The 12,484-nt window shown below is 46.9% G+C and overlaps 1 protein-coding gene across 1 annotated transcript in view; it reads left to right on the plus strand.

Annotated features, from left to right (window-relative positions):
- Positions 1-10,768, plus strand: part of LOC139583740 (WW domain-containing adapter protein with coiled-coil-like) — a 44,038-nt gene extending 33,270 nt beyond the window's left edge. The window contains exons 10-13 of the mRNA XM_071415155.1: positions 1,883-2,010; positions 7,491-7,680; positions 7,874-8,001; positions 8,107-10,768. Coding sequence (XP_071271256.1) covers positions 1,883-2,010; positions 7,491-7,680; positions 7,874-8,001; positions 8,107-8,176 — 516 coding nt within the window. The 3' untranslated portion in view covers positions 8,177-10,768. The remainder of the gene's footprint in view (positions 1-1,882; positions 2,011-7,490; positions 7,681-7,873; positions 8,002-8,106) is intronic.
- The last annotated feature ends 1,716 nt before the right edge of the window (positions 10,769-12,484 follow it).

Genomic DNA, 12,484 nt, shown 5'->3' on the forward strand with positions numbered 1-12,484 from the left:
ATAATGAATGTTTATCTCACTAGAGCTATTCTTATCTTGGCTCGGCTGTCTGGCTGTTGCTGGCTGGCGGTGTCGCTCGCTGGCCGGCTGGCGGCGTCGCTCGCTGGCTGGCTGGCCGGCTGGCGGCGTCGCTCGCTGGCTGGCTGGCCGGCTGGCGGTGTCGCTCGCTGGCTGGCTGGCCGGCTGGCGGCGTCGCTCGCTGGCCGGCTGGCGGTGTCGCTCGCTGGCTGGCTGGCGGTGTCGCTCGCTGGCTGGCTGGCCGGCTGGCGGTGTCGCTCGCTGGCCGGCTGGCGGTGTCGCTCGCTGGCCGGCTGGCGGTGTCGCTCGCTGGCCGGCTGGCGGTGTCGCTCGCTGGCCGGCTGGCGGTGTCGCTCGCTGGCCGGCTGGCGGTGTCGCTCGCTGGCCGGCTGGCGGTGTCGCTCGCTGGCTGGCTGGCCGGCTGGCGGTGTCGCTGGCTGGCGGTGTCGCTCGCTCGCTGGCTGGCCGGCTGGCGGTGTCGCTCGCTGGCTGGCTGTCGGCGTCGCTCGCTGGCCGGCTGTCGGCGTCGCTCGCTGGCCGACTGGCGGCGTCGCTGGCTAGCTGGCCGGCTGGCGGTGTCGCTCGCTGGCCGGCTGGCGGTGTCGCTCGCTGGCCGGCTGGCGGTGTCGCTCGCTGGCCGGCTGGCGGTGTCGCTCGCTGGCCGGCTGGCGGTGTCGCTCGCTGGCCGGCTGGCGGTGTCGCTCGCTGGCTGGCTGGCGGGCTGGCGGTGTCGCTGGCTGGCGGTGTCGCTCGCTCGCTGGCTGGCCGGCTGGCGGTGTCGCTCGCTGGCTGGCTGTCGGCGTCGCTCGCTGGCCGACTGGCGGCGTCGCTGGCTAGCTGGCCGGCTGGCGGTGTCGCTCGCTGGCTGGCCGGCCGGCTGGCGGTGTCGCTCGCTGGCTGGCCGGCCGGCTGGCGGTGTCGCTCGCTGGCTGGCCGGCCGGCTGGCGGTGTCGCTCGCTGGCCGGCTGGCGGTGTCGCTCGCTGGCCGGCTGGCGGTGTCGCTCGCTGGCCGGCTGGCGGTGTCGCTCGCTGGCCGGCTGGCGGTGTCGCTCGCTGGCCGGCTGGCGGTGTCGCTCGCTGGCCGGCTGGCGGTGTCGCTCGCTGGCTGGCTGGCCGGCTGGCGGTGTCGCTGGCTGGCGGTGTCGCTCGCTGGCTGGCTGGCGGCGTCGCTCGCTGGCTGGCTGGCGGCGTCGCTCGCTGGCTAGCTGGCCGGCTGGCGGCGTCGCTCGCCGGCTGGCGGTGTCGCTCGCTGGCTGGCCGGCCGGCTGGCGGTGTCGCTCGCTGGCTGGCCGGCCGGCTGGCGGTGTCGCTCGCTGGCCGGCTGGCGGTGTCGCTCGCTGGCCGGCTGGCGGTGTCGCTCGCTGGCTGGCTGGCCGGCTGGCGGTGTCGCTGGCTGGCGGTGTCGCTCACTCGCTGGCTGGCCGTGTCGCTGGCTGGCTGACTGTGTCGCTCGCTCGCTGGCCGGCTGGCGGTGTCGCTGGCTGGCGGTGTCGCAGGCGGTCTGTGTGTGGGTCGGTGTGTCGTTTGGTGGGTCTCAGGGTTGGTGTCTGACTCTGTCTGTCGGTGTTTCTGTCTGTGTTGATCTATGTCTCTGTGTGGTCCAGCTGAACCTCCATGGTTCTGGTGTTTCCTCTCTAACTGTCCTCCCCTCTGTCTCTGTGTGGTCCAGCTGAACCTCCATGGTTCTGGTGTTTCCTCTCTAACTCTCCTCCCCTCTGTCTCGGTGTGGTCCAGCTGAACCTCCATGGTTCTGGTGTTTCCTCTCTAACTCTCCTCCCCTCTGTCTCTGTGTGGTCCAGCTGAACCTCCATGGTTCTGGTGTTTCCTCTCTAACTCTCCTCCCCTCTGTCTCGGTGTGGTCCAGGTGAACAACACGCCAGTTGTGAAGCAGCAGGGATCAGCCTCCCAGCCCTCCCCCCAGCAGCCCCTCCCCAGCGACAAACTGCACGGACACGACATCGCCGCCTCCCCAAGGACCCTCCAGCGCCAAGGGTTAGCCCACATTTACATTTTAGTCATTAGCAGACTATTTTCTATTTGATTCATCATTGGCTGGAGCTCTGTGACATTGTGGTGTTTGTGTTTTTAAGATGTTTTCAGTGAAGAATCTATAAAAAATGTAATCATAATTTAGCAGATGCTCTAATCTAGAGCAATTTACAATTGGTGTTGTCTACTAACGGAGGTAAAACAACAATTTATCATTGCTACAAAGAATCTTCAAGAAGCTCTTGTGTTCATTTCAGACTGATGTGAAGAGAAAGCAGAGAACCTCAAGGGGTGACGTACAATGCCATGATCATGCCTTGTAAAACACTGTTTACACAATATTTCAATATGTAGTGTTGAGGTGCCACCTACTGGTGGGTGGACAACAAGTCTTTGATATATCATTGCGAAGACCCTATTGCAGGGTTCCCCAACTGGCGGCCCAGCAATTTTGGGGGCAAATATTGCTGACCTGCCAGTTGGGGAACCCTGCAATAGGGTCTTCGCAATGATTTATCAAAGATTTATATATATTTATATTGGACCTGAGATGCAAAAAGTCCCAAATGCAATGTCCCAAGAAGGAAGTGACCCTACCTAATTAATGCAAAAGTTACATTTGAACTTAATTCATGAGGAGAGAGAATGCAGGAGACAGTCCACTAATAAAGCAGGCAGCGGACCATTTTTTTAGGTGCTGAAATGTAAAGCTGCAACCGCAGCGCAATCAATAGGAGGTGACCAGCGCCTGCTGCAGAAAATATAGCTAACTTGTTACGCAAGTGGCGCCAAGCAACAGATGGAGGAAAAACTACCACAGTCGAGTAATTCACTTCCACAATAATCTTCATTTTAATTTGACTTTACAAACAACAAGAGGCCTTAATTGGAGTGTTATTTCCTCTGTGCCAAGGCCCATATAAAATAACTTGACCTACCTCAGCCAGTTATGTGGCTTAACAGCATCTTTCACAAGAAAAGAAAAATGGCCTAATAGAAGTGGGATTTTATTTTATTTATTAGGCCTACTTACAATTTGCAACTGGCAAACAAGGTAGCATCCTACATAAAAACAATCATTTAAGAAAGAAAGGTGGTGGGCAATGTCCGTCTGTATCGGGAGTCTCGGGATAACCTGCTCCTGTAACGACAAACAGAAAATAGTGTCAGCATGAGACCTGAAATAGCCATGGATAAGCACATAATTAATAATGTTAGTAGCCTATATGATTATTTATTAAATACTGAGTTAGTTACTTAATGGGAAAAGTTGCATTTCCCCCCGGACACGATCTTGTGGGTGTCTGGTGAGAGGGATGTGATTTTGATGTGCAGGCAGTCCTCGATTCACTTATGTGAAAGCCGGTTCCTGTCGTGAGTCTTGATTGTGTTCATAGAGGTTCTACACCTGCATTGCTTGCTGTTTGGGGGTTTTAGGCTGGGTTTCTGTACAGCACTTTGCGACATCAGCTGATGTAACAAGGGCTTTATAGATACATTTGATAGAGGAAAAGAAGGACTCACAGATTAAGTCGAACCAAACATTGTTAGCACATAGCACAATAAAGACATTTGTATTTTATGTTCCTCTGAGCATGCCAGGACTCGGCACTCCTGAGCGCATCCCTGATTTGGCTCGACGTTTGGAATTCAATCAGCTCAGTTTGAATTGCGGCCTCATCCAGCGAGGGTGTCGTTTTCTTGCCCCCTGGTACCTCTGCCTGTCGTTTCTTCAGTGTGCTGAGGCGCGGTAGCCTTCCAGAGGACAAGTCCAAATTGAAAACTCAAGCTTCCTGGTAAAGGCCTCAAGTTTTTCCACCATGTCCTCGACTGTTTTCCCTCTTCCTTGTAAATGCAGATTTAACCCGTTTAAGTGACAGAATATGTCAGCCAAACCAGCTATATTAGTGAGGAATTCTTCAATTTCCAGAATACGAAGATGGTCAGCTGCTGTCCTCATTTCGCTTTTTCTGACGAAATCCACAACCTGGTCATGCAGCTCACAGAATCGCTCTTGATCATTTCCTTTACTCTGACAGCGCACGTTGTTGTGAAGCAGGAGATCATCGTGGGTGGCTTTCTCTGATTCTATCACAAGCTCGCGGAAAACACGGTGGTGTGTGCTTGATGTCCCCCTGACAAAGTTGATTATGCGCATGACTTTATCCATCACATCTTTTAGCTCAGCGTTTAGTCTGACACACAGCACACTCTGATGGGTGAGACAATGCAAGCCATTCATTTGTGGGGCGATTTCCTTCAACCTGCTGAACAGGCCCATGTGTCTGCCCACCATAGCAGGGAGCCCCGTCGGAGACCACAAAGTTTTCTAATGACAGGCCATGCTGCGTAAATAATGGTTCCAGCTTTGTGAATAGGATGTCCCTGGTGGTGTGTCTGTCAAGGGGAATCAGTGCCAGTTGCTCTTTAAAGTCATTTCCATGAAACTAACAGCCAAATACACACAACTGTACTACATCGGTGTTGTCAGTACTCTCATCAATAGCCAGGGGAAAATGCTCAGCCTGACTGAGCCCCTCCAGAACAATCCTATGTAGAGGTCGACCGATTATGATTTTTCAACGCCGATACCGATACCGATTTATTGGAGGACCAAAAAAAACGATACTGATTAATCGGCCAATTTTTAAATGTATTTATTTATTTATTTTATATATAAATGTATTTGTAATAATGACCATTACAACAATACTGAATGAACAGTTATTGTAACTTAATATAATACATCAATAAAATCAATTTAGCCTCAAATGAATAATGAAACATGTTCAATTTGATTTAAATAATGCAAAAACAAAGTGTTGGAGAAGAAAGTAAAAGTGCAATATGTGCCATGTAAGAAAGCTAACGTTTAAGTTCCTTGCTCAGAACATGAGAACATATGAAAGCCGGTGGTTCCTTTTAACATCAGTCTTCAATATTCCCAGGTTTTAGGTTGTAGTTATTATAGGAATTATAGGACTATTTCTCTCTCTACGATTTGTATTTCATTAACCTTTGACTATTGGATGTTCTTATAGGCACTTTAGTATTGCCAGTGTAACAGTATAGCTTCCGTCCCTCTCCTCGCTCCTACCTGGGCTCGAACCAGGAACACAACGACAACAGCCACCCTCGAAGCAGCGTTACCCATGCAGAGCAAGGGGAATAACTACTCCAAGTCTCAGCGAGTGACATTTGAAACGCTATTAGCGCGCACCCCGCTAACTAGCTAGCCATTTCACATCGGTTACACCAGCCTAATCTCGGGAGTTGATAGGCTTGAAGCACAGCGAAGAGCTTCTGGCAAAACGCAGGAAAGTGCTGTTTGAATGAATGCTTACGAGCCTGCTGTTGCCTACCACCGCTCAGACTGCTCTATCAAATCATAGACTTAATTATAACATAATAACACACAGACATACGAGCCTTATGTCATTAATATGGTCGAATCCGGAAACTATCATCTCGAAAATAAGACGTTTATTCTTTCAGTGAAATACGCAACCGTTCCGTATTTTATCTAACGGGTGGCATCCCTAAGTCTAAATATTCCTGTTACATTGCACAACCTTCAATGTTATGTCATAATTACGTAAAATTCTGGCAAATTAGTTCGCAACGAGCCAGGTGGCCCAAACTGTTGCATATACCCTGACTCTGCGTACAATGAACGCAAGAGAAGTGACACAATTTCCCTAGTTTAATATTGCCTGCTAACATGAATTTCTTTTAACTAAATATGCAGGTTTAAAAAAAAAAATACTTCTGTGCATTGATTTTAAGAAAGGCATTGATGTTTATGGTTAGGTATAGTCGTGCAACGATTGTGCTTTTTTCGTAAATGCGCTTTTGGCGAAGTTGGCTGTCTTTGTTAGGAAGTTTATGCTAGATGTTGGAAAATTGCTGTGGGGACTTGCTTCCCTTCAGCCACGAGCATTAATGAGGTCGGGCGATTAGGCCTGGCTCTGTCTGCGTTCCAGTTCACCCCAAAGGTGTTCGATGGGGTTGAGGTCAGGGCTCTGTACAGGCCAGTCAAGTTCTTTCACAACGATCTCGACAAACCATTTCTGTATGGACCTGGCTTTGTGCACGGGGGCATGTCATTGTATGCTGTAGCATTAAGATATCAAGATAGATTACCCTTCACTGGAACTAAGGGGCCCGAAACATATAAAACAGCCTCAGACCATTATTCCTCCTCCAGCAAACTTTACAGTTGGCACTATGCATTCGGGCTGGGAGTCTTCTCCTGGCATCTGCCAAACCCAGATTAATCCGTCGCACTGCCAGGTGAAGTGTGATTCATCACTCCAGAAAATGCGTTTCCAATGGCGGCGAGCTTTAGACCTCTCCAGCCAATGCTTGGAATTGTGCATGGGGATCTTAGACTTGTGTGCGGCTGCTCGGCCATGGAAACCCGTTTCATGAAGCTCCCGACGAGCAGTTATTGTGCTGATGTTGCTTCCAGAGGCAGTTTGGAACTCGGTACTGAGTGTTGCAACCGAGGACAGACTATTTTTACGCGCTAAGTGGTTCAGCACTCTGCGGTCCCATTCTGTGAGCTTTGGTGTCCTACCACTTCGCGGCTGAGCCGTTGTTGCTCCTAGTCATTTCCACTTCACAATAACTGCACTTACAGTTGACCGGGCAACTCTAGCACGGCAGAAATTTGACAAACTAACTTGAGGGAAAGGTGGCATCCTATTACGGCGCCACGTTGATACTCACTGAGCTCTTCAGTAAGGCTGTTCTGCTGCCAATGTTTGCCTATGGAGATTGCATGGCTGTGTGCTCGATTTTATACACCTGTCTGAAATAGACGAATCCACTAATTTTAATGGGTGTTTTTTGTATATATAGTGTATCGTATGTTAACTTTGAGCTGGATTGCCTGTTTTTGCAATTTAGTTTTTTTCCATCTGCGCTCGTTAGCATATTTAACTAGCAGCATCTGCAAATTCGTTGTTACTTGTGCTAATTGTTTTAACCTTCTGGTAATAGATGCCCAATGGGCTTTTTTTCCCTTTGTTGGTGCCAACTTGTGTATTAAACCGGTAAAATAAGGGAAAGGGGGATACCTAGTCAGTTGAATGCTTTCAACTGAAATGTGTCCTACGCATTTAACCCAACCCATCTGAATTAGAGCGGTGCGGGGGGCTGCCTTAATCAACATCTACGTCTTTGACACCCTGGGAACAGTGGGTTAACTGCCTTGCTCAGGGGCAGAACGATAGATTTTTACCTTGTCAGCTCAGGGATTCGATCCAGCAACCTTTCGGTTACTGTCCCAACGCCGCCCCACTACCTTTGTACTTGTTGATCTTATTCTGTGGGGTTCCGTTTTGTCCGATTTTATCAGTTTGACCCTCTCCTACAGTCTCCTCTGTTACAACAACAAAGTTGGCGATAGTGTTATTACAACAGAATAATTAACCCATAATATCCAGAAATGGACTGAACCCTCTCCTGTCATTCCACAGCAGTCAGAGGAGTCCGTCCCCAGGTCCCAACCACGCCCCCCCCAGTAGCAGCAGCAGTGCCCCCACCACACCCTCCAGCTCCTCCACCCGGCCAGCCTCCTGCTCCTTCACCCCAACCCTAGCGTCACACTTCAACGAGAATCTCATCAAGCATGTCCAGGGCTGGCCCGCCGACCACGCAGAGAAACAGGTAGGTTACGCATCCCAGGAATTGTATGTATGTATTAGTTTGTTTTTATTTTAACAGGTTGTCCAATTTGATAAAATACCTGTTTTTCAAAGTAGATCAGTAAAGAGCTATATATAGATTTTAGCAGTATTTGAAAAGCTGATTCATGTCGTTATTGTGATGTGAACCTACATTCATGCTTCGGCTACCCCAGGCGTCCAGGCTACGTGAGGAGGCCCACACCATGGGAAGCATCAACATGTCTGAAAATTGCACCGAGCTCAAAAATCTGAGATCCTTAGTTCGAGTCAGTGAAATTCAAGCGACATTGCGCGAGCAGAGGTAAGAATCCAGACCCTAATTGCCATGGTAACATCGCAATATGTTAAATTATTACAAATATTTTATGTCAGCTAATACATGTTTATTTTTTACTCTTTCCTCTAGGATATTATTTTTGAGACAACAAATTAAAGAACTTGAAAAGTTGAAGAATCAGAATTCCTTCATGGTCTGAGGACTTGACTTGAGGAGTGGAGAGGAAAGGGGGGATAGACCCATTGCACATGGTTGGAAGAGAGCTCTTGATTGGGAGAACCATTGTGTTCTTGTTCTGTGCCCAGTCTTAACACTTTTGAGCTGCAGTTGGATTGGCTTTGGACCACTGGACTGGGCTTTGAGAGGGCTGGGTTAGGTGGAGAGAGGCTGAGTGGTTGATGGTTGTTGTGGAGGAGAAGAGCGGAGAGAAGGGTTAGACATGGCTTGCATCCCAAATGGCATCCTTTTCAATTTATACTGCGCTACTTTTGAACGGGGCCAACAGGACGCAACCATGGTTGGTTTTGTTTGCGCCCTGGAGATGTAGATTTCTTGTAGATGTTATCCATGTTGTAAATATGTTTTGTAGATGACTAAAGCCATGGAAAGCCATGTTTATCAAAGCTTTTGACATCCAAACTAGTCAACGTTATGCCCGAGGAATCAACAGCTTAATAAGTTCATAGCCGCCTTCATGTTAAACGCATCAGTCGGGTATGTCCCAAATGGCACCCTATTCCTTATATAGTGCACACTATTCCCTATATATAGTACACTACTTTTGACCGGAACCCTATGGGCCTTGGTCGAAAGTACACTATATAGGGAATAGGGTGCCATTTGGGACAGAGGCACTCAGTCTGCAGACTTCAAGCTTTTTTGTTAATAGATCAGTGAACCATTGCCTTGAGCATGTCTGTGACCTATGACCTGCATGGAACTGGAAGATGGTGTTATAATAACTGAAACATAAAAAAAGACTAACGCAAACAAAACAAACTCGGTTTTAATTTTCTAGTTTTCTCTGCTCTTGCATAATAATAATAATGCTCCATGGATGAAACCCAGTCATATTTGACGTATGTATTACCCTCTGGTGGAAGTATTAAGGTTACACAACCACACACGATGTCTCTCAAATGGCTCCCTTTATATGGCAGTACTTTTGGCAAACGTAGTGCACTATATAGGAAATAGGGTGATGTTTGCGAGACAGGTACCCATCTCCACCATCCTCCTAAAAAGGTTAATCATGCCTGGTTGCAATGGTTCAGAGATCTGTTTGTTCACAGCTAACAGTAGCCAAACCAGTGCCTGATGGTGTGATGGGGAAAAAAATAATGAAAGAGAGCACAGCAATGTTGTGCTTTTTTTTACATCAAGGATAATTCCCAATGCTAGTTCCTCCCTAACCCTGCCCCTGGCCACACCCATTACATGCCGAAGCCCAACCCCCTTGGTCTAGCTCTTCTGAGGAGCCGCAGAGCAGTTGTCTTTCTAAAAACCCTCCTGTTGTTTTTTTCTTTCTCCAAAACTTTCCAGCTAAGTTATTTTTGTATTTTTTGGGGGGAGAACTGTACTTTTATTAAATGTGAGGGTGGCACCATCTCGGTTCAACTAAGAGTTCATTCCTATGTACATTTGATAAGGTAATAATGGAGTTTAAGAAGAGGTTAAAAAAAACAAGTTTTATTAAAAAGTTGCAGTGATTACTAGTATATCAGAATGTTATAAATTATTGCTACACATTTTCCTTTGCACACTGTTGTGAGTGAATGAGTGCGAATGAGAGCTATTAAAGAAGTGGTTTGGGGGGCACTACCGAGGCAAGGTATGGTTTTTGTCTGAAATGGCACCATATTCCCTTTTTTCTGCACTACCTTTGACCAAGGCCCATAGGCAAGACTAAAATGGAGAAGACAGCAATGTCATCGTTTTCAAGATTCTTCAGCAGTTGCACTGGGAGCCAAATGGGGCGTCCGGTGAACTTACCTGAATGACGCAATTGGAGCTCTTGGCATCCATTTGTCTTCTTCTCTTTTAGTCTTCCTGCCCATGGGGACTGGTCAAAATGTAGTGTACTATATAGGGAATAGGGTACCATTAGGGACGTAGGCATGGAGATTATGATCGCTGCCCCACACACCATGGTCAGAGGTCGAGCAGGGCAATGACAGCCAGGTCACAAGGTCAAATGTGAAATGTACGTATTGTAATAAACATGCTAAACTCAAGCGAGCACTGGTTATTTTATTAGAGTTTTCTGTTAGGTTTTACATTGTATTATTACTATTATAACGCTAGTGCCTTGTTGAAAGTCTTAAGTCACACAGCCTCTGACATGGAAATAAATGTACCAAGTTTGTTTTCGGGTTTGATCAGTAACAAAGATATTCAATAAGCATGTCATGCATCAATCTACATAGGGTTGTTTTGGCACTCCAACCCAGAATTGCATCTTTGTATATGTTGTGTTTGTTCCCCTGTTCACTCTGAGTCAGAACGGGAACAGTGTTTCTATCCCAAATAGCACCCTATTCCCTGTGTAAGTGCACTACTTTTGACCGGGGCCCATATGACTCTTGTCAAAAGTAGTGCACTATTTAGGGGATAGGGTGCCATTTGGGAACCATACGTGTCCTCAGCTGTGACGTGTTTTTCTCCACTGTTCTATTATTCTAGTGAGTCTGTGATTTGAGCTGCACCAACACATTCAGTAAATATGACCACATTGCTTTGTATATTGTTTTCCTCTGACTATATTGAATAAAATAAATCAAATATGCCTCTACAGGACCAAGTTGTCTCTGTTTTGCACATTGAATTCAGTTATTTTTGGTTAAAGTGCTTTGTGCTGACCTTGCCTGAGTGTCAGTCTGTGCTACCATGTTTACTCATTGTCATGTCAGACATGTTTGACTTGGCAATGACCGCAATGGACTAGGTAAGAGCGCAAACTGATCTGGGACCAGGGTAGTTTGTTCCAATGTTCACACAATGAACATGTTAAATGTGTCCGATAATATTCCACTGTATTCAGTCCGGTGTATCCAAAATAAATGAACGCCACACAACTAGAGATTATTTGAACCCTTGCAACAAAGACCCATATGTGCATTTTTAGATTATAACGTATTTTGTTTCTTAGAACGCATATAACGGTTCTTGTCATTGTGACTGTTTGAATAGTACTTTTATGTTGAAGATGTGAATATCATAAGTGGACTGCTGCCATTAGGAAGCTGGCAAGGCCTGCCAGTCCTCCCTCTCCCTACTCATGCTTATCTTCTAGTTGTCCTGCTTTCCTTTACCCAATGATACTCTCCATTTAATATTCCTGTTTTCCTTCCCTTGACCCAGTTCCTACTCTAGATTTCTCTACTCTGCAGGACAAGGAACCCTCTTAAAATCAGTAGGTCTACTGAGAAGGGCTCCAGTTAATGTCACTGAATACAAGGAGTATGGAGACTGCAAAGGCATAGTTGAAAGGAGGAAACAAGTTATATTTTACATTGAACAGAACACACACCATACCAATGTTTCACACATGAAACCAAAGGAATGCCAAACAGATTTGAACCTTGAGCTAGTCTAGGCTACAGTAGTGTCACTGATTCTACTTATCGCTAGATGGCGCTGTTGTCTTTCCCATATGATTGCACACCACAAAGAACCAGGTAGGTTTGCGCAATGTGATTCTTGTACGTTTCCTTAATTTATGACGCTTGTACACTATATCAAATAATTCATCTAGCTCTCTTTGCTTTTTATACTCTGTTGCCAAACTTTGTAATAACCATTTTCTCTCACTAGAACTACAAGATCACTGGACCGTAGACCGCAGTGCTGAAATGAAGCAACTGCAGCTGTGAAATGTGTCATTTGAAGACTACAGGCTACTAACTGCAGTAATTTTCTTGTCAAGGTATGGATCCTTCTTGAAGATTAAACCGCGTTGGTAAAATGTCTGGCTGGCTTAATCACATTTTTTATAAAAAATAAAAAAATCAAAGCCTGATGAGACCTGCCTCTGGTAAGGTGGGAAGCTGATAACATCTTAGAATGGAAAAACATCGACAGTCACTTCCTGTCAGAGACGTTATTTAGCCTAGTAGTTGTCTGAGTAGTCCTGCAGTACTAAAACCTATAGGATAAATGTACTTTAGAATTAAAAAATACCAAATGTATAGGTAATAACTAGCTTTCATACAGTATGCTTACATAAACTCAGCAATAATAGAAACGTCCCTTATTCAGGACCCTGTCTTTCAAAGATAATTCGTAAAAATCCAAATAATCTTCATTGTAAAGGGTTTAAACACTGTTTCCCATGCTTGTTCAATGAACCATAAACAATTAATGAACATGCACCTGTGGAACGGTCAAGACAGAAAACAGCTTACAGACGGTAGGCAATTGGTGACAATGCCACCAGCCATACTGGTCGTTCTGTGTGTGATTTCCTGCAAGACAGGAATGTCAGTCTTCTGCCATGGCCAGCGAAGAG

Source organism: Salvelinus alpinus, chromosome 8, assembly GCF_045679555.1.
Source record: "Salvelinus alpinus chromosome 8, SLU_Salpinus.1, whole genome shotgun sequence".
NCBI classification, from domain to species: domain Eukaryota; kingdom Metazoa; phylum Chordata; class Actinopteri; order Salmoniformes; family Salmonidae; genus Salvelinus; species Salvelinus alpinus.